Below are 27,671 nucleotides of genomic sequence, written 5' to 3'. Positions count from 1 at the left end.
TAAAGTTGGATCAAGATACTTTTGTACTTTCCAGATAACCACACATTGAATAATGTATTTGATGGCAGGAGATCCTAGCTATGTGTCAGTATAACCCGGTTTTTGTTAAATTACTGACATCTTTAATCTTGAAAACACCTTTGTACCTTCTAAATAGTGAACTAACAGGTAATTATTAATACTATTAATTATTTATCTGAGAACTTAGAAATCAAATACTAATATAACTGAACATCTTGCTAACTAGCTATGTGAAATAGCCTTATTTTAACCACTCTCGAGTATACCTAATCAGCTCCAGCTTTGCCTTGTTATTAACACAATTAAATAGAGAAGTTAGGACCATAGTACAATAAGCCTTTCAGTTATCTATCCAAGAATAATTTCCAGTATATACTATTACAAATGTAGATTCTGTTACAAATCAGACATATGGAAGAACTCTGATCTGAATAATCAAATTATCCAAATGAGTTGTCTTTTCTTTACCTTCAGAGCAAACACACTAATTATTCTCAGCTACCCCTGTTAACTCCAAATGTATACACTAAACGCCTTACAGAAAAGTGAAATTCAATGAAATTTGTTTAAATGAGAAGGACTCTAGACTCTAAAATCTGCCATTAAAAGAGAAGTGATTGTTACGAGGGTCAGTTAAGATGTTGAGAAATAGTTTGACAGTTTCTCGGTAGCAGTAGTGAGTAGATAAACTTGTTGGGGTGAGCAGTTAGAATGATGGAGCATATGTGCAGTATGGGGAAATGATGAAGAGTTCAGGACTTGGAGTCAGGCAGGTCTACAATCTGCTCTCAGTTTCTGCCGCTTACTAGATGTGTGACTTTGAACAAGTCCCTGAGCCTCACTAGGTTCCCACAACCATAAAGTAATGACAGTATTCACTCTATGTTGTATGTCGGTGCTCTCCAGCAAGACCACCAGGAATACACCTGCAGTTGAACACATTGAGATGGTGGTTTGAATATCTGAAAATCCCTAACAATTAGCTAACTATACAGGATAAGTTAGTGTGCAGCAAGCTTGGTAAACCCTGTGTCCACATAGAAGTGTAGTGTTCTAGTAGTGGGCTTATTGAAAGTGTAAGAACTGCTCACTGCAGCAGGAGTGAGGCAGTTTTGGTCCCTTAAAATGGACAGATTCTTTGAATGGAGTTAAACAGTTTCTGCAAGTCAGACTCAAGTGTCTCTGAAGAGAACCAACTGGCTATCATAATTGGGATGGTTCCAGGATTCTGGTCTTTCTGACTGAATAGGCCTTGCTGTTAGGATTGTAATTGCAGCAGAAGCATGTTGGTTTGAGGTCAGGGTCCATTTCTCTGTGGCTGAAGGCTGAAATATGATATATAATGTTGCCTATAAAAGGGACTCTACCTTCTGCGGTGCTTAAAAGAACAGTTACTAAATTTTTGTCAGCAGGGTCAGATGGAGTATAATAGATCCAACAATCTGTTAAATTCATATTAGTGACTGTGGTCTAGGGTGGGGGTACAAGAGGTTTTTTCTTAAGTGGCAGAAGGAGATCTTAGGAGGTCAGAAACAATAGGATGAAGATGAAAGATCATATTGGCTTTAATAGGAATGATTAATAGTAAAGAGAGAAGTACTGAAGAGTCAGAAAATTAATCTGATTTTGCCATCTTGGGTAGGAGCTGTCCACTTTTGAGGTCGTTATCTTCTGGAGAATACCTTCGAGGGAATGGATGTACAGGAGTCAGAAGGATGTGATGCCTTTCAAGTTGGAAACTATGAATCCAGTGAATGTCACCTCGAACTGTTAGTGCTGAACCAGTGGTAACATCTGATCAGTTCCTTTCTATTGATACCACTGGACAGTTTTCTCTGGTGGCATCTTTTCCAGAAGACAAAACTCTAGATTTTAAATCATTCATAGGCTCTTCTGTGTTTGTGATAAACCTGGAGTATCATTGTAGTATTTAATCGTATCAGTTGGTAACCAGGTAGAACCTAAGATTTAAACCAAAATTCCCACCTGAAACAGGAACCTACTGTTACCTCATAAGGGGTCACCTTGTGGATCTTAGAGATGATTTATCTTATTGCCATCAAGCCTCTTGGCAGTACTTAGGACTGTGGAAGTTTGAGGGTTCTTAAGTGCTTTGATAAATATAGTTTTAGAATTCCATTTGTTCTCTTTTTCTAAACTTTTGTGGATGATGGGGATATTGGAGAGTCTGTGTTTTTAAAAGATCATGCTTATGGGGTTTTTCCAAAGCAGTATCAGTGTAATGTGTGGTCCTATTACTTGAGAAATAGTTGCTATTTCCTAGTCAGGAATACAGAATCTGCTCATTTTTCTTCTGCCATTACAGCATAGCCCTTTAGCATGAGGAAGCCTCAATCTACCTTAAAAGTAAACAATAAACAAACCAATAGCTCATTTGAAGGTGTTTAAAAGTGTACCTCAGTGCTTGGTTCTTGTTCTTGTCTTAAACAAGGTTATGTCATTTCCAGGAAGACCATACACCAGAAGCATCCATGGGGGTACCTCTTGAAGTCCCTGCTTCAGTGTTGGTACAGTGTTGATGTATCACAAATGAACAATCTTGTTCATGCCTGAAGCTCCCCACAAAACGGCTACTTCCAACTCCGAATTGTCCTTGGTGAAATTGAGTCAGCTGAGAGATAAGTGTAACGTGTTAGTTACGGAGAAAGCATGAAGGAAGCAGATGTTTGGCCAGAGAGAGATGCAGTTTCAGATTGAGATACCCCATGAGAACTGTAGCAGTCCACAAGAATAATGCTTGTGTAATTTTTTATTTCCAGTTGCAGCGGCCAGGGATCAGACAAAATCTGGTTCTGGGCATTTGAAACTAAGCAAACCCATTCTCAGGACACGAAGACAAACTTGAAGTCAGGTCCTTATAAGGTTTTTTTAAACGTCTTTATTGAAATACAATTTATATATCATGAAATTTACCCATTAAAAGTGTATACAGTAGTGGGTTTTAGTATGTTCACAGAGTTGTATAGTCATCCCCCCAAAAGAAACCCCGCAATCCCTCTCTCCAGGACCCACCCCTAGTCCCAGATAAATACTTATACACTGTCGGTATAGATTTGCCTATTCCAGATATTTCCTATAAATGAGAGCAGCAATATGTAGTCTTTTCTGACTGACATCTGTCATTTTACATTATATTTTCAAGATTTTTATATGTCATACCTTTTAAAGTTTTGAAATGTTTTTGCCAGTCAGCGGTCTTTCTGACCTCAGCCTCCAGGGCCAGTTCATAGGGACTGATCTTGTCTGTGTCCATCCACTCATTACAGTGTATTCCTCTTGTAGATGGGAGTCAACTCTCAATAGGTTATAGGAACAGGTGTTAGAAGGCCAGAAAATAGTTTCATCAGGGAACAGTGGCAAGTCTAATTGGATACCCAGTATATTCCCCAGAGACCACCAGGAGCCACCTATAATTCAGCAAGTTGAGTTCAGTGCCCATTTGCAGTGCGGGAGATCACACACTGGTGGGAACAGGGCCTTCAAGGGCTTCTCATAAGAACGTGTTGGAAAGGACTTAGTAGAGGGTTTGGGCTTGTGTTATGTGATTTTAAGGGAGGATTCAAGGAAGTGGGATTTGCTCAGGGACTGGTGATATCAGAAATCACAGATGACTTACTGAGAATCTTAACAGAGATCTAGGAATGCAGACCAAAGTGAACCTAAAGCAGCAGGGACATCCATTACTTTTGCAAGGGGAGGTTCAGTTTGTATGATTGCACAATAACCTTGTTTTTGTCTGTGCTTAAAAAAAGTTACATGTTTGAGACCAGTGTGACAGGGTCTGATGTTGATATTCTGTGAGGTGGTTTTATGTCCAACAGAAAAACGCATCAGTGTCAAGCCAGTTCCTCTTTCTCAAGTATGATATAAGGTGTGTTTAACACATGTAGAGCAGTGGCTGGCATATGGTAAAAAAAGCTCAGTAGTAGATGACCACTGTGATTACTTTTCACCACCAGAAGGGTTTTTTTTAAGTGTCTTAAGTACTTAAACAATGGTTAGCAAAAACAAGACTCATTTTGATGGAAGAGCACTCCTTAATGGTGGAAGAGAGTAGAATCTCTCTTGATAAGGTAGCCTTAACATATAAAGCGGGTAAGTCAGAATTCTTAATCCCCATACCACTGAGAGCAGAATTCTTATAGTTTAAAAAGGAAACTTTGTTATAATAATTTAATAAACATCACTGTTACCTCAGCAAAGTAAATGCTGTGTATCCTACTATTAAATCGGTTCAAGTAACATTCCAATTAATATGATTACTTGCGTTGATGGGCAGAAACCATCATGTTAGGAAAAAGAAAAAATTTACAAGATTTATTTTTGTGTATAGTTGCATAACTGATACAACACTGTGTTACAGTGCCCACAGTATGGATAGATTTCTTTTTTTTTTTTTTTATATTGGATAGATTTCTAAAAGTCTGTTTTAACTCTTAATTTAGCTTGGAATGGTTTTTATTTTTAGCTTTTGCCTCATTTAATGTGTCATGGACAAGAAGAGAGTGCCCTTTGTTTTACTTTCCATGCTTTCTATCTATCAAGTTAGGGATCTAGAGGCCAAGGTTTAGATATTTTAGAATGTGGAAGTAGATTTGTTTTAAGAGGGACCATCTGTTAGTATGTCTTGTTCTCCATCTTAGTTCTTTTTGACCAGCTTTTAAAGCAAACTCTTGGTAATACCAGAATCAATCTGAAGCACAGTGGGTTTTATTTCTACCTCACCATGATCCCACCCTCTCCTGAAGTATTATAGCTTGCCTTGCCTGGTGGTCATATGTCAGTTAGGTCAGTCTTTCTGGCCTGCCCAAATCACACCCCCAGGCTTTTTTTTTTTTTCCCCCCGCAAATCTTTACCTATAAGCTTTAATGTTGCCTGCATTCTGAACAACTGCAGAATACTATAAAGTAGATTTGTTTGTGTGTCCATGGTGACCATATCCAAATACTGAAACTTTTCCAGTTTTTATCCTCAGACAGATTGAAATGTTAGAGTTCCCTCTTCTTTAAAGGAAAAAGTGACAATGGGAAGAAATTGACAAGAGCTCTTTCTTAAACAAAATACAGCACTATCTGGTCTTCCAACCCACATCTGGTTTGAAAACCAATGAGAAGGATCAGGAATAAGTTGGATGAGTAGGCGTAAGGAAAAGGCATAAATGTCTTGACAGTAAGGGAAAGAGAAAAAGAAAAGGCATGCACTGAAATGCCAAACACAGACCAGTAAGGGAGAGAGATGGCATGGGGGTGGAAGGAATAGAGGTGCAGTTGGGGATTAATGTAAACACAGGGTCTTGTCTCCTTTCAGAAGCCTCTGTCAGTGTATTGGAACAAGGTGTAACAATTGGTGTTCTTGAGTCATCAAGAAACAAGAAAAAGTTATCTTTAATGTTCTATATTTAAGAAGTCAAGGCAAAATATACAGCTCTGGCACAAATTTTGTAGTGCAAATGATTTAATAAAGTTTGGATGCCTTAAAAGGGATTAGGTTAGTTTTTTAGGAGAATTTTACTTAAGTGGAAAGCATATTCATTTCCTGATGTCACCTGGTTCAAGTGTTCCAAGAGGGAAAACTGAAGTGCTGGATTCTAAATTTTCACTGGGAGGAAATTTAATCTTACGTGTCTGTTAACAGATGATGTTTATTAAATGTTCACGTGTATGTGGTGTTGTACAAACTGTTACAGTTAGTACATTTTAGTTTTTGTTACAACACTGCCACCGGAAGAGTGTACAGCTGCAGAGGCTCCTTGGTTCAGTTGGGGCAGCACAGCTTTCTGCACATGGTAGACACATCGACCGAGTTCAACACCTGATGAGAGCTGGCGAGACTGATTGGATCTACCCTCCCATTGAAAACAAAAAAACCTTTTTTTTTTTAAAGTCACCTTTTAAGGTATTTGAAAAGATGATCAGGGTTAATTTTAAGGAAGAGTCTGACCCGGAGAGGTAAGTACTCACCAGAGCACTAAAACCTGTTTTTCCCTAGACATTTGCCAAAACACGAATGGGCCTTGGTTCATCAGCTGAAAAGGGTGAGGGAGACAGAGGTCAACCCAGAGCATATGAAAGCTGCAAAGTCTTAGAGAAGGTGCATGCATGAAGTAGGGGCCCCAGAGTTCACATACCACAAGGACTGCACCTGCTCACCTTCCTTCAGACTCTAGGGGAACTTTGGAGACAGCTACCTTGGCAGTGGGCTGCCTAGAAGATGAAAAGGAAAAAAACACACCCCTGAGAAAGATGGATAGAACTCTTGCAGATTTCTGTCGTGCTTGCTCCTTGCAGGCGCAGGCCAAGGAATCTCAAACAGTAAATTGGTTTAGAGAGTGCCTACCTTCCAGGAACCTCACAGAGGCAAACAGAAATCTTTTCTGGAAGAGGGCACATTCATCCTTCCCTCAGCAAGTCAGTCCTCTCCAGGGTGTTTTCAAGGGCAATAACCACTGTCAGAAACAACCAGCACAAAGGAACCATGGCTAATCAAATATGTTGGCAGCAGGTTGAAATGAGCAGAAGAGAGAATTGGTAAATCAGAAGATAAATTAGAAGAAACCACCCAAGTGCTGCACAGACAAACTGTTAGGGTTCTCCAGAGGAACAAACCCAGTAGGACAGATAGGCAGAGGCGTATGCAGGGTGAGGCGGGAGGTGGGGGATTCGCTTACGTGGTTATGGAGGACCAGAAGTCCCGGAGTCTGCTGTCTTCTAGGTGGAGGCCAGGAAAGCTGGTGGTGTAGTTCCAGCCCAAATCCTAAGGCCTGGGAGCTTCAGGGCTGGTAGTATCAGTCCCAGTTCAAGACTAAAGGCCTGAGAACCAGAAGCACTGATGTTCAAAAGCAGGAGACCACGGATGTCTCAGCTCAAGCAGAGAGCAGTTTGCCCTTCTTTCACCTTTGTGTTCTGTTCAGCCCTTCACCATACTGGATAATAGAAGATGATTCTCCTTACTCAGGTCTACCAAAATGCTAATCTTTCTAGAAACATGCTCACAGGTACACCTGGAAGTGATATATTACCTGCTCTCTGGCCACCCCTTAGCCCAGTATGTTGACGCAGAAATTAACCATCACAGAGATAACGGTAGAGACTACAGGTGTAGAAGAGGGTAAGGCTTATGGACGGTACGAATGTAGGTATATTTAACTTCTTAATAATGTTAGAGACCAATGAAATGATATCTTTAATGTGCTAAGGAAAATAAATGTGTATCTAAATGTCTGCACACAGAGTATCTTTGAAGAATGAAGGTGAAATGCATTCTCAAAGAAAAATGATTCAGAATATCATCACTAAAAAAACATTTAAGGATAGACTACAGGTAGACGTAAAGTGAACATGGAAAGTTTAATATACAAAAGAATGAAGAGCAAAGGTAAACATGAACAGATGTGGACAAACATTGCTTATATGAAAAAATAGAGGCTTTATCCAAATAAAGAAGTAAAACATCAGGCAGTAATTTGTAAATTGCAAAATCCTTCTGTTGTCCAGGCAGAAGTAAAGTTTTCTTTCAATTTTGGTAAGTACGTGTCTGATTTCCAAAGCAACCAGTAAAGTGAATAGGAAAAGATTGTGTAATTTCCAAACTGATAGAAAGGGAGAAATGAAATAATTATCACTTACATTCAACAAGTTAATTCTAAAATGTATAAAGAAATGCAAAGATATTCAGGAAGCAAATGAGCAAGGTAAGAGGATTTACTCAGCCTGATATCAAGGTTATTCTAAAACTGCAGTAAGTACAGTGTGGCATTCATGCAAATACAGACCAGCAGATGGAACTAGTACCTGGAAACAAACCCATGCCTTTAGAGCTCTGCGGAGCAGAGAAGAAAAGAGACTTTTCAGTAAGTGTTCCCTTCACAAAATCAACTCCAGGTGTGTTCAAGAAAGATATGTGTCAAGGGCAAAATCTAAATCTTTCATAAAGTAATTTGAGATAGGAAAGGATTTTTAAAAACAAGCCCCCAAAGCCATAACCATAAAGGAAAAGACTGATCAATTAAAGTATAAATCTTTGAGTCATCAAAAGAAACCATGAAAAGAGGAGTCATGGAAGAGGGGGAAATATTTGTAACATCTTTCACTGATAAAAGACTTTGTATCCAGAACATGGAAAGAACTTTTATAATGAAGGGGGCAACTCAGTAGCAAGACTTGAACAAGCATTTCATAGAAAGTGAATATGTTAGTCACTCAGTTCATGTCTGACTCTTTATGACCCCACGGACTAGCTCACCAGGCTTCTCTGTCCATGGGATTCTCCTGGCAAGAATACTGGAGTGGGTTGCCATTTCCTTCTCCAGGGGATCTTCCTGACCCAGGGATTGAACCCCAGTCTCCAGATTGCAGGCAAACTCTTTACCAACAGAGCCACCAGGGAAGGGTTCAACAAATACATGAAGTTAAAAAAATATATATCCTATGACCAAGCAAATCCATTCCTGATTTAGATACCATAGGGAAAAACAAACAAACATGCGTACATGCACTGTTGTACAAGAATACTCACAACAGAGAATTCCCTGGTGGTCCAGTGGTTAGGGCTTAGCGCTTTCACTGTTAGAAGTGCTGGTTGAATCTCTGGTAAGGGAATATTCCACAAGCCACATGTCACAGCCAAAAAAATGAAGAAGGGTGAGGAAAAAAGGAAACAAGTTATAACTGTGAAAGACAGGATGATGGTTGCTCTTGGAAAGAGGGGTTTGTGATCAGGGAAGGGTAATGGGGACTTTAAAGAAGCTGCCAGTGTAGTGTGTTAGGGTTTGTGAGAACATTGTACACGTGTTTACCCTACAGTTGTCTTTTTATTTGTGTAAAAAGTGTATGTACAACAAGTTAGCTGTGTGTCACCATAAAATGTCTTTAAAAAAACTTGTCAGTGATTCCTTAAATGTTACATTATTTAGTTTTATGTCAATTTTTGTTTCATTTATATTTGAATTTCTGTGCTCCTTTCTAAATTAAATACTCAAAGAAATAATCCGAAGAATTTAAGTAGTAATATAAGAATCTGTTGTTTTACACGTGATTTTTAAAATCACATGTAGATAATCTGTTCAAAGTCTTAGAGACAGAGCTTGCAATTTATATCCTGGTTTATTTATTTCACCTGAGTACTGACAGCTGTCCTCTTGTTCACAGGCTCAGTAGATGAAGGCATCACGGAAGGATTGCCTACACTTCAGGGTACTTCTAGCACCAACGCTCACGTAGATGATGATGATCGGTTAGTACCAACACAGTAGGACGTTTTCTTGTAAGGGTCCCGCATGTAATTCTGAATGCGAGCATTTTATCTAGGATTACATAAAAGTTTACTGAAACCTGACTTTTGTATATTTTGTAATCATGAGGTAGCCACATAAATTAGACAAAGGTTTTTCAGGCATTTCCTAAACTTCCCAGCTCCATTGCTTTAAGTAGTATCTGTTTCAGGTGTTGGTAAACTTGAGGCCCACAGGCCAATTCTCCCACCACCTTTATTTGTAAATCAAATTTTATCGGGACACAACCATGCTGTGTCTGTGGATGGCAAAATTGAGTGGTTGAAATAGAGATCATGTAGTGTGCAAAGCCAAAAATAATTATACCTGACCTGCTACCAAAACAGTTCACCAAACCCTTTTCCTTATACTCATGATTCCCAGGTCATTGTCTTCACATTGACCCTTCCTGCTGATATCCTCACATAGATGTAGCAGGGCCATTTCAGACTTAAGACCAAGACAATGCTCCAGCCTCCTCCCTCAGACCTGCTCTTCTAGCCTTCCTGTCTCAGTAAACCGCGTCATCATCAAGCCCCGATTTCTTCGGCACGTCTCTGGGAATTATACTTGATCCTTTCCCTCAAACCCACCCCTGTATTTAATCCACAAGTCCTTTGGGCTCTGCAGCCAAAATTCTGTTTTTTACATTAAGTCAGATTGTGTTGCTGTTCTAAGTAGCAAACTCTAAATTCTCCAGTAGTTCAGTTCAGTCGCTCAGTCGTGTCTGACTCTTTGCAACCCCTTGGACTGCAGCAAGCCAGGCCTTCCTGTCTATCACCAACTCCTGGAGTTTACTCAGACTTGTCCATTGAGTCATTGATGCCACCCAACCATCTCATCCTCTGTCGTCCCCTTCTCTCGCCTTTAAACTTTCCCAGCATCAGGGTCTTTTCAAATGAGTCAGTTCTTTGCATCAGGTGGCCGAAGTAATGGAGTTTCAGCTTCAGTATCAGTCCTTCCAGTGAATATTCAGAACTAATCTCATTTAGGATGGACTGGTTGGATCTCCTTGCTGTCCAGGGGATTCTTAAGAGTCTTCTCCAGCATCACAGCTCAAAAGCATCAATTCTTCAGCACTCAGCTTTCTTTACAGTCCAACTCTCACATCCATACGTGACTACTAGAAAAACCACAGCCTTGACTAGACGGACCTTGGTTGGCAAAGTAATGTCTCTGCTTTTTAATATGCTGTCTAGGTTGGTCATAACTTTTCTTCCAAGGAGCAAGCGTCTTTTAATTTCATGGCTGCAGTCACCATCTGCAGTAATTTTGGAGCCCAAAAAAATAACGTCTGTCACTGTTCCCACTGTTTCCCCATCCATTTGCCATGAAGTGATGGGACCAGATGCCATGATCTTAGTTTTCTGAATGTTGAGTTTTAAACCAACTTTTTTCACTCTCCTCTTTCACTTTCATCAAGAGGCTCTTTAATTCTTCTTCACTTTCTGCCATCAGTGTGGTATCATCTGCATATCTGAGGTTATTGATATTTCTCCCGGCAATCTTTATTCTAGCTTGTTCTTTCACCCAGCCCAGCATTTCTCATGATGTACTCTGCATATAAGTCATTTAACTTATTTAAGCAGGGTGACAGTATATAGCCTTGACCAAGTACCCCTTTCCGGATTTGGAACCAGTCTGTTGTTCCATGTCCGGTTCTAACTTGCTTTTTGACCTGCATATAGATTTCTCAGGAGGCAGGTCAGGTGGTCTGGTATTCCCATCTCTTTAAGAATTTTCCACAGTTTGTTGTGATCCACACAGTCAAAGGCTTTGGTGTAGTCAGTAAAGCAGATGTTTTTCTGGAACTCTTTTACTTTTTTGATGATCCAACCGATGTTGATAATTTGATCTCTGGTTCCTCTGCCTTTTCTAAATTCAGCTTGAACATCTGGAAGTTCATGGTTCACAAACTGTTGAAGCCTGGCTTGGAGAATTTTGAGCATTACTTTACTAGCGTGTGAGATGAGTGCGATTGTGCAGTAGTTTGAGCGTTCTTTGGCATTGCCTTTCTTTGGGATTAGAATGAGTCGATTCTTTTTTTTTTCCTATTACCTTTCTTTTTAATGGTGACCCTATTGGCAGAGATTTCTGATCACAAAATAGGCCACACTCTTTTCAGGATTCTATTGGGTGGTCCCTTTGCTTAGGATGTCCTCCCCCTCCCCCAGTAACCCTTTAAAGTCTAGCTGAAACGTGCTTAGAGCTTTCTTTGTGAATGGTAGCCCCTGTGCTGAACAAAAGGCAGGCCAGTGTCTATTTCATCTCAGTATAATCCATTATACTTTGTACCAATGAAATGAGTAGATTCTTAAATCTAGACTCCTCGCCATGCCTTGAAAGCCGTACACGATGTGATTCTAGCCTGACACCCTTCAGACCATACTCCTCGTAGACCACGTTCTGGCCATGCTGACCTTCTTCAGTTCCTGGAGTCGTCCATGTTTGTTCTGGTTTGCAGGCCTGCCATTTTAAGGTCTTTCTTCTGCTTGAAATGCTTTCTTCCCTAATTTTCACTTTGCTCCCTCTTTCTTCATTCTTCAGATCACTGTCTGTCAGTTCTGAAAGTTTTTCCTGACCACCAGTCTAAAGTAAAACAGCACCAATCATTGTTGGATCACTCCACTTTAATTCTCTGTTATGATCATTTTTTTGAGTGCTTATGGTCTGTTTCTGACCACTGAATATAAAACTTCACTGCAGTAACACCTCATCATTTGAGTCCAGGACAGACTTTAGAAGTGTGTTGAAAACTCAAAGGATTCAAAGAATTCAAATACGATTTACTGTATTTGAGAAGATAACCTGGTGTAGAGCAGGTTGTGAACCAGAGTCCTTTGAGTAAATTATTGAAGGTGTAAGCAAATGGAAATATGCCTAGATTCCTTAATTTCAAACATGAATGGGGTTGTCTGTTCTGTACTAGATACTCTCTGCTGAGTGGTGGGGATATTGAAATGAAAGGTAACCCTTGTCCTCAGAGGTCACACCGACATTGGGGCCGGGAGAGAGGTTAAAGACAGACAAGTAAGCAGATAACATGAGTGATCTGCAGAGGAGTCTTGCTCTGCATAGGAGAGTACCTGCCTAAATCACTGGTGAATCAAAGAAGGCTTTCAGGAGGAGGAGGTAACTTCTTGGCTACATCTCATAAAATGACTGGTGTGTTATCTAAGCAAAAAGGGTAGGCAGGTAGAGGAAGTTAAACATATGAAAGCACAGCACTGAGAGAGAAGTGTTAAGGAGGAATTGCTTGGTATGGGTATGTTTGGGGAGTATGACAGGAATGAAACTGGAAAAGTATACAGACCCAGATCATGAGTCTTGTATGCCTTCATTCTGAAGATAGCAGTGAACCATCACAGGACTGTTAGCAAGAGACTGATTTAATCAGATCACTGTGGAAGGGGTGTGGGGCAAAATAGAAAGAGATAGCCATATATTGACCAGAGCCTGAATTAAAGCAGTAGTAGGAAGGAAAGGATTATTAGATTAAGGATACCTAAAGTAAAATCATTTAAGTGTTTATTTCCTTTTGTTCATTTAAACTTGTGCAGAACTGTTTATTGAACTTAAAAATCAGAGCCTGGTTGCCTTCTTTGGTCTGTTTTTTAGATTGGAAAATGTTCAGTATCCCTACCAACTCTACATTGCTCCTTCCACCAGCAGCACAGAGCGGCCAAGTCCCAATGGTCCAGATAGACCTTTTCAGTGTCCAACGTGTGGGGTGCGATTCACCCGTATTCAGAACCTGAAGCAGCACATGCTGATCCACTCAGGTAATGCCATCGTTCCTCTTGTGGCATAAATGAACCCTCTAGAACATTTTATTTTGGAAGTCCAGTTAAAAATAGTAAACAGATGCTTTTGAGTTAGGAAAAAGTATATCTCTGGGAAGTCTAGTGAGAACAGATAAATTCACGTCTGTTGCTGATTTGTTGCATTGTCAGAAAGATACTTGCTTAATACGTTGGTCACAGGCATAAATCTTCTGATTGGAACTTGGGGCAAGTGTGATACACACGTGATATACATGAAAGAGAGATCAGATACATGTGTGTGTGTGTGTGAGGGAGAAAAGCACGAGTGCATCAGGTAAAGCAGATGGGCTTGAAAGGTCATATGTTGGCGTTCTCTGTGCTGTTCTCATTTTTCTTAAGTTTGTAATTCCAAATAAAAAGTGTTTTTAAAAATTAAATACAAGAATTTTATTTTAATTGTGCAATCCTAAATTTCTCTGTGCCCTGAGAAATTTCTCTGTGCCCTATTCAGCCAGCCTTGCAGTATTATTTTAGTGTAAAAAAGATTTTGGATAAATGATGTGTAGAACATACTTGAAACTTAAGTTCAGTGTCCACATAAAGACAATAAAATTCTTATGGGTAGAACACTGGCCTCTGATAACGAAGAAATCTTTGCTACTATTCTCAGCTGTTTAACTGTCTCACTTTCCTCTTCTTCAGATAGGTCTAACAATCCTGTTGTAACACTAATTCCCTGTGACTTTGTTGAATCAACAGATTATGTTTTGAAGGTTTTTGATATTTTTTTGCTAAAACTGTGATAATGAATTGGAAGAGACCATAAATGCACTTTACATTTCATATATTAATCTCTACATATTTATGTCACTATTACATTAAGTACCCCAAAACTTAACCAAAGATAGTTCTGTTACAATCACTAGTTATGTTCAGAGATGTTAGAATTTTTCTTTTTTCTTCTCATTTTTCTCTGAGATAGGAAATGAAGATTAGATAACTGATCAATTTACACATCTTCTTGATATAAACCTTACTACTTTAATGAAATGAAATAATAATAGGTGAAGAATTGGGGTCTGCTTAAATAAATACTCTTGTTAAATTATATTTTGAAGTCTAAGAAGATTTGGAAGAATTCAAAAATCAAATGGAGTATATATCACTTTGATTACCCTCACCCCTGTGGTGCCTTTCTTGCTTGCTTTTTTCAAGCACTAGTGACTTTTCAGATGTTTTGTACTTTTTCTAAGATGCTGAATTTGGGACTCACTTCTGCTGATGATTTTTATCTTTTCAGATTATCTATTGCTACAAAATTACAGTTCAGAAATTTGTGAAGTTTATGACATTTCCATTTATTTTGTTTTTAGATAATATTTTGTATTGCTTTATTTTATAGGAATTAAACCATTTCAGTGTGACCGCTGTGGGAAAAAGTTCACCAGGGCTTACTCGCTAAAGATGCATCGCCTAAAGCATGAAGGTAAACGCTGTTTCCGGTGCCAGATATGTAGTGCCACTTTCACTTCCTTCGGGGAATATAAACACCACATGAGGGTTTCCCGGCATATTATCCGCAAGCCTCGGATTTACGAGTGCAAAACATGTGGCGCCATGTTCACCAACTCTGGAAATTTAATCGTGCACCTGAGGAGTCTGAACCATGAAGCGTCAGAGCTAGCAAACTACTTCCAGAGCAGGTGAGGTGCACACCGAAAATGGAACCAGGGAAACTGCTTTCTAAACTCTCTCTTCCTGTTGTTAGGGCAGCCTGCTGTGTTTTGTTTTGTTTTTCAATCAGGTTGCCAGCTAATCAATCACATTCCTTAAAAATTCCCACTATCCAATAACACTCTGATCTCCTGATAAAATTTTGCTAATTCTTCTAAGTATAAACAGTTTTAAATACTTTTATAGTTGGCATTAGAAATCTTTTCCTACAGAGATAGACTACTTATCCACTTGTTTTGGGTTTTGGAGGTTTTTGGGGGGGGCGTTGTTGTGGTTTTTTTTGTTTGTTTGTTTGTTTTTTAATGTAAGGTTAAAGTAATTCTGTAGTAGATTTTAAATAGACCTGACTGGAAAATTTACCATGTCAGATGATATTTGGTGACAGTGGATTACTTCCCATTCTTTGGATGTTGGTTAAATTCTTGACTACTTCTCTCTTTTTTTTCTCTAAATAATGAGAGAAACTTCAGCAGCAACTATAATTGATAGTTTACCTCAAATGAAGTTTTCCTCTTTTTCTTTCAGTTTAGAACTCCATACTTTGAATATTAAAAATTTATGATAGAGTTAACCTTTCTGATTTATTGGGTAGCTGAGGATCGGGTTCTAGTTCTGGCTCTGCCGCTCACTGCTGGTATGATTGAACACGTCACTTCACAGATGAAGAAGCTTGAACTTAGAGAAGGATAATGTGTAAGCTTTAAAGATGATTGCTAAGGTCTCCTCTAGATATAAAATTCTGTTGTCTATTTTTAATACTTTATCAGAATTGTACATCTATAGGAATCCTTAGTTTCTTATAAAACAAAATCAAATTTTACACCACCTTTATTTTTTTAATCTTATTTTTCTATAAACTTTTTTCTTGCATTGATTTTGTTTTTCTCTTCAAGCCAGACATTTTTCTAATGTAATCATTTCTGACTCTGAGTGTCTGGTTATTATATCCCTAAACCTATATTATACATGACATATCAAAGTTTGTTCAGGAATAAAATCGTGTCCCAGTTAACTAACTGCACAGCCTGTTTTCTGTATCTTCCCTGTGCTGAGCCCTCTGTCCTCCACTCTTTAACATCTGAAGACTTTTTATAACCGAGGACATCTTAAATTGCTTTGCAAATGAACAGACTTTAATTTTTTTAATTAATAGTGGACAAATTATAAAATAACCTAAAGTGTATTAGTTATTGAGATTATAAAGTGTAATGAACGTTTTTATTCAACAGTAAAGATTTAAATAAAGCATCTAAGTGGTTTTTTACATTTTTCTATATGGTAGATTGTATATAAGGTCATTTATGCATGAGGATTAGTTTTTTAACTGTATCCAAGAAGTAATAGAAAGCTAGGTTTATATACCTTATAATTAGTGTATAATCCAAGAAATGTTACACATAAGTTATTCAAATGATTTTGTTTAAATGAACATGCTATTTGCGTTTGTTTTGTGCACAGAAACTCTTCTACATAGAAGGAGAAAGGCTGTTTAGGTGTCCACAGTGACACTGAATGTGATCTCTCTCGTGATGGTAGGGAGAATTGATATACTTGGGTTCTAATGGATGGTTTTGGCTCATGTTTAGGAAAGTTTAGAAGCTGAAAATTCCTGAGTTATAATCTTCATTCAAGAATTAGAGAATGAAAATTCCCAATCTTGTTTTACAAATCAGGTCGTTTTATTATGTCTTATTTATTCTTGGCTTGAAAATTGACTCCCTGTTTCATCCTTTGCCTCTTACCTAGTGATTTCCTAGTACCGGACTACTTAAACCAGGAGCAAGAAGAGACCCTTGTTCAATATGATCTTGGAGAACACAGTTTTGAAAGCAACTCCTCTGTTCAAATGCCTGTAATTTCACAGGTCTCCTCGACCCAGAATTGTGAAAGCACTTTTCCCTTGGGGTCTCTTGGGCTGACAGAAAAGGAGGAAGAAATGCCAGAGCAGCCAAAGACCAGTGCTTCTGCCGAGGCAACCAGAGATGACCCCCCAAAATCAGAGCTGTCTTCTATAACTATTGAGTAATTTCATAGTTTGGCTTCATTTTTAATTTTTGGAAAGTGCCTGTGCTTGGTCTTGTACATTTGAATTTAATTTTTTAAGCAAAAAAAAGGGTTTGGAAAAATTTCCCTTTTTACTTTGTAAGTCCTGCAACTGATGTTTTATTTTTCATGACTGAGAGATTGCTTCTGTAAGTGCACAATAACATGGTGTTGAAATACAGTAGAAACCCTGAAACTTAAGGAGAGAGAAGCAGTTGACTTCACACTTATATCAGTTTCCTCTTCCATCATCAGGAGTAGGCTAACAACATATCATTAGGTTGAGAAGAAATCAGATGATTATTGACCTTCCTGAAATGAAAGGATACACCAGAAACATACTACTAAACAAATTTGGCAAATGGCCTGAATAGATGTTTACCCTTGTACACAGGACATTGTACAATCTTCTGTAAAGCCTGTTGTTTCTGGAAATATTTATGGTGAGCTTTCTTAAAAATTATTAGGGTGTGTACTTCTGAAATTCCACGTTTTTTTTTTTTTTTGCTTTGTCGTTATAATTTTTTATGGTGAAAATTTGGTATTGGGCTACGTATTCCCTGTACCTTTATAATAGTACTCTCCAAATTATCTTTCTTCTGTGAAAGACGGCAGAGAGCCACGGTTGAGAAGAGTCAACCTGTGCATGAAGTGACCAGGAATGGGGAATATGGTGTGTGAATCTCAGCTTCATAGGAACTCTTTCATACTGCTTTTCTGGTTAAAATCATTGTTTACCTGGTCTTTGAATGTTAATGCCTGGCTAATGAGGTCATTGCCTAAGTCAGTTTTTGTCTTACCCTGTCAACAGTACTTTCTTTTGCCTATACTTGGCATGATCCCATAAAAAGGAAATATACTGGAGATGTTCTATATTTTATATATAGGTTTGTGTATTATTGAGGATGTTTTCATTCTGCTGTTTGGACAAAATAAAGAATTCTCTGTTAAGGCTATGTTCTTAACCCAACTAAGATTGTTTACAAAATACCATGTGACAGTGATATATTGTCCTTATTCCACAATATTTTTAGACATTGCAAAATGTCATATTGAAAGCAGTTAGTATAGTTTTTACAGAATGTAAGCAATAATAGAGAAGAGGCTATAAAGTGATGATCTGTAACTCAGATCTATTTGGGGAAAAAAATGGTTAAGACTAAAGAAAAACTAAAAACCTTAAGGTAATGAATATTACCTCTTGCTGCTAAAAGAAAGTGAAACTTCCTGGTTTATAGTTGAAATACATATGATACTCTAGACTGGAGTATACATTTTACCTGGTGCCGTTAAAGCATCGCTTACCTTGATCCTAAATTTCATGAGTCCATGAACAATGATCTTTTGAGTAACTTTTTTTCCCCTATGTATATACCCAGAGTTTAATCATTATGAAGACACCTGATTAGATTAGAAAAAGACAATACAGTTTCTTATTCAGAACACAAGATCTCAGTTTTGTCTGGGTGCTAGACCTCAATAAAAATTTTTTAAGTTACAGTGATTCGTTTCATTTTTTGAATGGCTTGTTCTGTAGCTGACCTCTTACTAATGTAAAGGAAGGGAAAGTGAACTCCTTGAAGTTTTTTAGGCTAATGTTCTTTTTGTTTTCATATTCTGCTGTTTTTAACTTGCTTCCAACTCCTCTTCTCACTCAAGAACCTGTTGTTTCCTTTTTGCTCCCCAAATAGCTATAGTACCTTAAGGAAAATGAACACGTACAGATTATGATAGCCTTCCATCATTTATGCTTCTTTACCAGTAGTTTGAATTACTTTTCTTCAGCAAGACTATATGATACTAATAGTGGTACTGCTGTGTCTCAACTGGAAAGGTCAGGAATTTTTATTTTTAATATTATATAGATTCTTTGGAAACTGTTATGCCTACCAGTAGATAAATCTCAAAGTTAATTTTAAAATCTTACATGGACAAGACAAGAATAAGTGAAATTATGACCAGGAGTCATTGTTGCCCTCAGTTCTAAGAGTTATTTTTTTTAGAATAAGGAAGGAAGGAAAGAAAATAGAGTTGATGAGAAGATACATCAGAACTTGGAGATTTGTTGATTGAAAGTAATTTAGCATACCCCCTGTCCTGAGGATTTTGTACTGAGAGTCCTGCACAGTTTTGCCCATTCTGAGGTGTTCTGTATTCTCAGAATGTAGGATTGCCATCACTGTCTATTTTTTCCCAAATGGAAACTTTAAATTTTCCTTGGTAGTTACAAATTATACAGATTTCCAAGTTTTATGAGACATTTGAACCTACTGTGAAAATGCTTATTGCTAGTTGTCTGTTCCCCACATCTTATCAATACAGGTAACTAACTAATACTTAACATGTGATATAAACATAGTCCTTTTTTTTTCTATTTCAGTGAGGCTTTACATTTTTCTTGATACATAGTTTAAGGTTACTTAGCTTATGGGCCTGTTTAAGAAACCAAGCTGCAAGAAAATAATTGTATATAGTGTTACTTAGATTTATTTAAAATTCATCTGAGAGAAGGATGCCTGGATGTATAATTTTTACCAGAATATATGGGGGAAAAAATACAAAGATGAAAACCCATTATATTATGTCATCATTAGAAATTACCAGTATAATTGAACATAAAAAAATTCCAGTTTAGAATACCATAGCTATCTTGCTTAAATTAGGCCCCAGAAGGTAACTTTGTGATATTTAAAGGGCTTAAATTTTAGGATGCAAGATAAGTTGCCTTTTTAAACCAAGGATTTTATATAATAAAAAGATTTATTTTCATTTTAAAGCTACCAAATAAGTATGCTCTACATACTTCACAGATGAACAGAGATGTGTGCTCTGATACTGGGTGTTTCAGCCCCTGCAGGCATCCTTTCCACTTTATAAGGCTGTGTTCTAACAGTGCAAGCACTTGGCATGTTAGTGATTGCACTAATTCACAAACAAAAGTTTAGTGCTCTTTTTTTGGTTTTTTTTTAAGGTTTCAAGAAAGGGATGCAGATGGAGGTTATCACCCACAAATATATTTGAATGAGTGTTTCTTACTTTGAAAGTAATCCTTAAGTAATTAGCTATCTATTTAGTTACATTACTAGTTTTTAAAGTTCTCAATTTCAGTGAGATAAAGTTACTAAAATGTTTAAATAGCCTCATTTGGTGTTACATTTTAACAGTTCAGCAACCATTCTGGCTTACAGAACTTTACATTCTGATTCCTTTGACACATGCCCTTAGGTTTTAAAAACAAACAAAACCCTTCCATTTTGTTAAAATATGTTACCAAGTGGAAAGAACTATCTGGCACATCTAATGTACTTATTGTTGGTAACTCTGTTAACTTCTGACTACTGAACCAGTCTCTGCTGATGTATAAATGGTTCCCTGGGAGCCTTTGGAAGCTGTATTAATTCTTTCAGTTTTTATTTTACCTCTTACTAATTTTTATTCTCATACTTAATCTAAATAGAGGCCACTTACCTAGTTCAGTGGCTTTTATTTTGAAGATTCTCGGATCATGGTTTGCTTTCTTTCAGCTTTGTAGCCCCTGAGAAATACATTACCTTACAATGTTTATTATGGCTGTGTATGCTAGAATAACCACATGGAGAGAATTACTACTTGATGAATGAACAATCCTAAAATTATAACTGAAAGAACTTTGAGATTTAAGGAATTGATGAAGAGAATTAGCAACTTTTGTGTGGCATTTACTTTGTTTTCACTCATCCACAAAACGTGAAGTCATAGCTTTGGATTATACATCCTAGTGAGGGAGAGTAGTTTTCTAGTTATTAATTGGGAGGGAAAAAATGAGAAAAATTCACATCAGGAAGCGACCCAAAGTTGCTGAAAGATACTAAATGCTATTTTCAGTTAAGTTATTGACAGAAGATGATTTAATTTTGATTTTGAGAGTTAATGAGAGAAGCATATATACAAACTTGATTTTCTTTTCTGAATCAGAACAGAATGGTGGATGAGTGCTCAATTAGAGTAACCATATCTATGAGGAATGTTAAAGCTAAGCATACTCCTACAGGCATTAGGTGCAGATCATCCAAATTTAAGTTATTATTTTGCTTGTACCCATTTTTATCTTTCAGTGTCATTTTTGCCTGACAAAATGTTGGTGACATAGGGTATTTTATTTGGAAAGTCCTCAGCAAGACTAATTGCCAAAGCAATAATGGCTCACGTTAACAATGAAGTGGAATTAATATCCAGGTTCAACTAAGGAGTAGATAACCTATGGCTATTTCATTTTTAGATTATAAACAAGCTGAGATTTATTAATGGGGAATTAAGCCTATGTCAGATTATGGGATGACTCTTTGTGATGTTATAGTTGTACTTTTCTTTAACTTCATACTCAACTAATACACTTAGATATTTATGCTACATCATAGTGATTATATTTTTATGATAAAAAAGCAAAAGTTCCATATCTTTACAAATAGTCTCTGCAGAGATGTCTGGTGGTGGTGGCATCTCAGTTTGACAGTATCTGAAAAATGAGACTGCCTTAAAGTGTACTACATAGTTCACTCTGTATATGGTCCAGGCCAGTTCCAACTAACATCAAGGTTTTATGTACATAATAGTTTACAAAGAATTTAAAGGTTTGGACTATTGGTTGAAAACAAAAACTTAAAAAAAAATTTTTTTTTAAACTTAAAATTTTTAAATTTCATTTTGAAGTGCCTGGTTTATAAAAATCAGATTCTTTGATTATTGCCTTTCTCTTTTAAACTGACTTTTTGCTGATTAAACTAAAGCCCTAGGCTCAATTGTGATGATTTATTGATAAAATTGCTGCTTGATGGTGTGAGGGCCTAAGTGTCAAGATTTTATTAAATTGTCCTTGTTTTTCCAAATACCAGTCTAACCATATCCAAATTTCATCATTCAGGTAAGCAGGTTTAAAAATCATCCTGTGAATGAATGTTCAGATTACCAAAGTACATGGTCTGCTGAGGAAAGGTCAGTCTTCCCTAAATTAATTGTATTAGTGGAGGTTGTATTCACTTAAAGATGGGCAGCCTTTCGTGCTGTTCCTAGAAACACGTGTTTTTTCTCGAAAGACTTTTTTTCGTAATTTCTGTAAGAGCTTTCTCTTATTTCAACCATCAGTTTAATTTTCAAGTTGACAAATGCTATGTAAAGTCTCTCATACTGAGAGTGGTCTGTTGAGTTATTGAAAGTCGCACTGCTGTTCATCTTTCAGGTACCTGAAGTGAATGCCATCAGCTGAATCAGGAGTAAGATCATAAATTTTAGTCATTTTCTTCCTTATACAAAATAATGGCTTCTCGTGCTTATATTTCAAGATATTTTTTAAAAAAGACCACAGCCCCTACTAGAGTACAATTTGATCTCAGTTCACATCCCAATAACATGTTTGATGTCTCTCTTGTTGCTGGTGCCTCCTGTTGCATCAGATAGAGATTGCCTGCCTCTTTGTAGGACACCCTCGTGGCACCTTATGTCCAGTTGGAAGATGGCGTATGGCTTCGTTTTGTGCCTCTGCTATCTTCTCAAAAGCCATTTTATAAAAATCCTAGGTAGCCTATTTTAATATTTAAATATATATATATTTGTGAGAGATACTTTTAGAACAGACTTTTTTTTACTTTAAAACTCCTGTATTCCCATTTTTAAAAGTAAATTTAAACTTTCCAGAATTTGAACTTTTTCTGCAGCAGCATAATGAAAAAGTCAATTTGAGATAATAGAATGTAATTCAGTGATAGAAGAGATTGATGTCTGGTTATAGGAAACAGAAGGGAAGGGAAAAAAGTTGTTTTGATGTAACAGAGGAATTTTTAATAAAAACGTTTTTGTTTCTGTAATTTTGTATTTGCTGCTACAGTAGCTCAATATTTTACAGAGCTAACATATAGATCTGGCTCCATTCAGAAACTGGAGTACTTTCTAGTACAACCAACCTAGGAGGAAGGTGTGTACCACAGTCTTCCAGAAAGGTGACTGGCGGCCCTGTTTAGCTGATGCATGCTTTAAAATGCTCCTGTATGTAGCCCAACATCACGGAAGTGTGGGAGAAACTTTTATCTTGCTAATTAATAGCATTATGATTCTTTTTGGGCCCTGGCATTTTGTGAAACCCTTGGGGGAGGGAAGGTGATGCTGGAGAAGAAATGTGAATTAAATTATGTAGAAGGATGTTTTCATGCTTCTGTCCTCTCCTAGAACCAGAACAACTTTTGTATCTGTGCCAGGCTCTAGTTCACCAGCTATGTATCCAGTTATCATCTCATTCACATTTGGCTTTACTTGGTGACAGTGGCCATAGCTAAGTTATTTGGCATGTTTGACTTTCAACAGTAACAAAAATGGTTTTGGATTTTATTTCCTAAAAATGTATACGATGTCGAAACTTTACATTTTATATACTAGTATCTGGCTATTAGTATTTTACAGGAACCATGGTTCTTGGTGACTACATATATATATATATATTTTTGTGACTTTTTTGTATACTAAGTGCCGTTTCAATGTTACAATCATTTTTAGAGTTATTGTAATCAATGTGAATATCATGTTTTTTCAAATCTGTTCTGAGCCTATAGTGTTTGCTTTGTGAATATATGTGTATTGTATATATTCTGTATAGTAACATTGTACTGAAATATTAGCTTGTTTGATATAAGGAAAGTATGTATTGAGTACTTTTTGCTAGTTTGGTTGTTTAATCTTTTTTAAAAAGGTTTAATCTTTTTAAAAAGCAAAAACTTTAAACCGGCCTTTATTACATGGTCACAAATAAAGTTGCAGTTAGAAGGGATGGGCAGGGAAAAAAATAGTTTTGAGTGTCTTTGAATAGAAACAAGACTAAGTTTTTAAGTTTTGTTTGGTTCCCTTCCCCCCTTCATTAAAATATCTTATTAATGCTTTATGGAATAAAACTTCCTGCTGTTGTCATTTACTGTTGGCTGGAAGGAAGAATTGCTGCTGCTGATGATTGAGGTCAAGTGGATAAGAAAAGTCGTCAGAGTAATGCATTTCTTAAGCAAGCATCCATTGAGTGTGTACAGACCAGAGAGTGCTCTATGAGACAGTACACATCAGCTTCCTGGGTAGCTAAGAAAAGAGTTCATGAACACCATCCCTGAAATTGAAAGGAATATAAAGGAGGCTAATAGAGAAAGTCATCAAATCCCAGAGCGATTGAGCCAGGTATCTTGTCAGAGCTGCTTTCCTGAGTGCTGGGCTGCATTCTTCTGAGGTTGTGCATTATTGATTAGAGACCTGTTGGTGATACTTCTGTAATATCTTACAACCAAGGAGTAGAGATAGTACTTCGTGGGGGAAGCTGCTCTTCGCACAGGTGAGGAGCCTGTGCAAGCCCTGAAGGAAGGCCGTCCTACCTGTAGGTTCCTCTTGCTATGGATTTTGACAGTGAGGGGTCTGCAGAGTGAGAGTAACAGGCAGGGGAACTGTTCACTGACCCCAAGTACCAGCATCACTTCAGTTCTGGGAGGAAATGGGTAAATTTTTAAGAAGCATTTTCTGTCATTCCACGAGTGTGTTGAGTATTTTTAACAACAGTTTACCAGACTACTCAGGTCAGCAAACTGCTGGGGTCCTCAGTAGCCACAGCCAAAGGTGATCTCTACAAATGCAGAAGGCAGCATCCATAGAATCATGCCCTATAGTTTATTAGAGACCAGAAAGATTGCTTCTGGAGAATGATACTTAATGTGATAACCGAAGGTGTGTGTATCCTTGGCACATGGCACAGGGATTGAGAGCTGCTTTTCTGGACAGAATGTTCTAAGTACTAACCCTGAGAGATCTGCAGACATACTGAGAGTTTCAGTGGGCTATACTTGCCCATAAACATCAAATCCCAAAGTGTAACATAGTTCCCTTTTCACATGGGTAAACTTTTATACAGATGGGAAAACTAGGATGGGGTAGTCCATCCAGAAAGAGCTTCCTCATCAGCAAAAGGATGAGAACTAGAGTTTAAACAGCCATGGAGAGGAGGGGAAGCCCATTTTATTAAACTCTTGGTTCATTTACTTGAATTCTTATACCAAAAATACTGAATTTCTATATTCATCCATTTTTTAGATAAGTCATTGCAGAGGCTGTGGGCAGAATTGTCTTTAGAATCCTGTCAGGCTTCCATGCAGCCCCACACCCTTCTGTCTGTTCTTGCCTATGTTTTTTGGGTTTTTTGTTTGTTTTTTTGTTTTCCACAGCTAACATTTTTGGCTGCCTTTGGCTGAAGTCTAAATGACTGAATAAGTGAATGAGTGAGTCTCACCAGAGAACCTGAGCATCCACACATACCCACAGCCTCTGGTGAGCCTGGCCATCTAGAGATCCTTGGGAAGGCTGCTTTAGGACAAAGAAGAAAAGGTCACACCAAATAGAGCTCCACTCGTCCACTCTAATCGAGGGGCCGGGGCACATGTGCTCTCTGGGGTGCAGGCGTCAGTTGGGCATACGGCAGGACCTGTGTGCATGATTGATAACTTGTCCAGAAACAATTCCTGATTGCAAACAAGTCTACCTGCAGGATGATCAAAGATTCCTTTTCAGTATGTGTTACAGCTTATAAAAGGCTAGCACTGTGAGTGACTTGGTCTTCAAAGCCCCAGTGACATAGTAACAAACATGTGACCTGCACAGATAGTTGGCACCCTTCCTACCCACTGTGAAAAGGCATAAGGTCCACCCTGAAACCTCCCACAGGGCTGGAGCCCAAGAGGTGTTGAGCTGACAGAGCTCTGTGCTCTGCCAGGCCCAATGATGGGCAGAGACGCCAAGAACTTGACCCAGTCAGTGCCAGCATCAGAGTTCTTCAGGGCAGTAGCATTTGGGGAGAATCCCTTGGGCAGTGCTGGCAGAAAACGTGAGTTCAGTTATGGAAGTGGGTGTTTCTGTCTTTCGTGCCAGGGCCTAGTTCTGAAGGAGAACCAGGTTAACTTACTCTTGTGATGTATAACAATTGCACATGACCTTGTACTATGTAAACTTCTGTAATACGTGTGCTTTTACCTAGCTAAATACCACCTCTGGACTATCCTTCCCACCCCTGCTGGTAATACCACCTATTATTTTCTCCATCCCTACTGCTGGTACTTAATTGGAGCCTTTGTTATTGCTGGCCTAGCAACAAAAACAGCCCTGTCTCCTGCCAGGCCCACTCTGGTCCATCCTTCCCATTTCTTCTGACATCATCTTTTAGTTGGGTCACTGCTCTACTTCAAATCTGCCTTCTTTTCTCTTGGGAAATGGCCCAGCCTGCTGAACTTGGATAGCTGTAGTTGGACTTCACAGCACAGATCAGACTTCACCTGCTCTCAGAACCCACCCCTCAGCCCCTACTCTCATCTTCCTCCAGTTTGGGGATGCAGTCCCTCCTGTTTAGATTTTGTTTAGCTCCCAACAAGCCACATCTCAATCACATCATCTTGTAATCTTACTTCGTGGGGTGGTTGTGAGAATTAAAATGAATTGTATGTAAAATGCTTACAACTGTGCCTAGTGTGTATATCAGTCAGTTCAGTTGCTCAGTCTTGTCCGACTCTTTGCAACCCCATGAACCGCAGCACACCAGGCCTCCGTCCATCACCAACTCCCAGAGTTCACCCAAATTCATATCCATTGAGTCAGTGATGCCATCCAACCATCTCATCCTCAGTCAGCCCCTTCTCCTGCCCTCAATCTTTCCCAGCATCAGGGTCTTTTCAAATGAGTCAGCTCTTCGCATCAGGTGGCCAAAGTATTGGAGTTTCAGCTTCAACATCAGTCTTTCCAAAGAACAACCAGGACACACAGTGTGCGTATAGTAGCCACTGGGTGTATATACATCCAGGGTCTATATAGTAGCCACTTAATAAGTCCTGTCTATTTATTACTTGTCTCCCTCAGCTGACTTAATTCTTGACATCCGAGACTGTGTCTTCTATTTGTATGTCCCCTGCAGTGCCAAGCACATAGTAAAACTCAAAAAATGTTGAATAAGTGAATGTTCCAGGAAATGCTCACAGGTAACTTTATGCTCACCAGGGAACTTTAGGACAGAATGCCAAGAATCATGTCACCCAGTAGCTTGCCTCCATTCCCACTTCACCATATACATCAGAAGCCTACTCATCCTTGTGAAGGTCTGAAATGTGAGGCTGTAGGCAGTGTAATCCCTAAGTCGTGTCCGACCGCAGCCCCATGGACTGTAGCCCACCAAGCTCCTCAGTCTGTGGGATTTCCCAGGCAACGAGTATAACTTCAGATATAATCCTCAGAACAACTGCCGTCAGCCTGACCAAAACTTCCTCAAATTATCTGAAACGCTGGTCCTGCCGTTTTTCTCCCCTCGTCGGGTTTACTCATCCATCAAGTCCGCAGCTGCTTGGGACTTGCCTATCAGGTTCACAGAGCATCCTATGCTTCTATTACAATGGTAATTGAGGATTTAAAAGCAGTCCATTAGTTTTGGTTCCATTAGGACGGGGCCCTTACCCATCTCTTGTACTAAGGTGTCCTTGGGGCCGGGGTTGATTGAATGAAGCCTCAGACCTTAGGAATTAACAGTTTCTGAATTGAAGAATTATAAAACTCATAGATAACTGCCCTGAGAGAACCACCAGAGCACGTGCTTTGCAGATTTGGAGGGCTCAGAGAGGACATGTGGAGGAGGGCCCTCCCTGTCAAGAGGCCTAGGATTTGTGCGAGTAGAAGGGGGAGGGGGGTGCGGGCGGGCGCGGGAAACAGGCCCTGAGCATGGAAGGGGGAGTGTCCACGGGTGACAGTGGTTCAGCACCCCCGAAAGGATTGAATGTTGGAAAGCAGACTGGGG

At 38.5% G+C, this 27,671-nt stretch overlaps 1 protein-coding gene across 5 annotated transcripts in view; it reads left to right on the top strand.

The window, feature by feature from the left end:
* ZBTB44 (zinc finger and BTB domain containing 44) overlaps positions 1-23,766 on the top strand; it is a 57,744-nt gene extending 33,978 nt beyond the window's left edge. For 2 of the 5 annotated variants that reach the window (XM_043451030.1, XM_043451031.1), the window contains exons 3-6: positions 9,190-9,274; positions 12,930-13,093; positions 14,478-14,778; positions 16,556-23,766. In XM_043451030.1, coding sequence (XP_043306965.1) covers positions 9,190-9,274; positions 12,930-13,093; positions 14,478-14,778; positions 16,556-16,835 — 830 coding nt within the window. In that variant the 3' untranslated portion in view covers positions 16,836-23,766. The remainder of the gene's footprint in view (positions 1-9,189; positions 9,275-12,929; positions 13,094-14,477; positions 14,779-16,555) is intronic. The other 3 variants (XM_043451032.1, XM_043451034.1, XM_043451035.1) reach the window with 3 other exon arrangements.
* Positions 23,767-27,671: the final 3,905 nt, after the last annotated feature.

Source organism: Cervus canadensis, chromosome 29 (assembly GCF_019320065.1).
Source record: "Cervus canadensis isolate Bull #8, Minnesota chromosome 29, ASM1932006v1, whole genome shotgun sequence".
Lineage (NCBI taxonomy): Eukaryota > Metazoa > Chordata > Mammalia > Artiodactyla > Cervidae > Cervus > Cervus canadensis.
The sequence above is the reverse complement of the archived record's forward strand: the minus strand, read 5'-3'. Positions and strand labels throughout refer to the sequence as shown.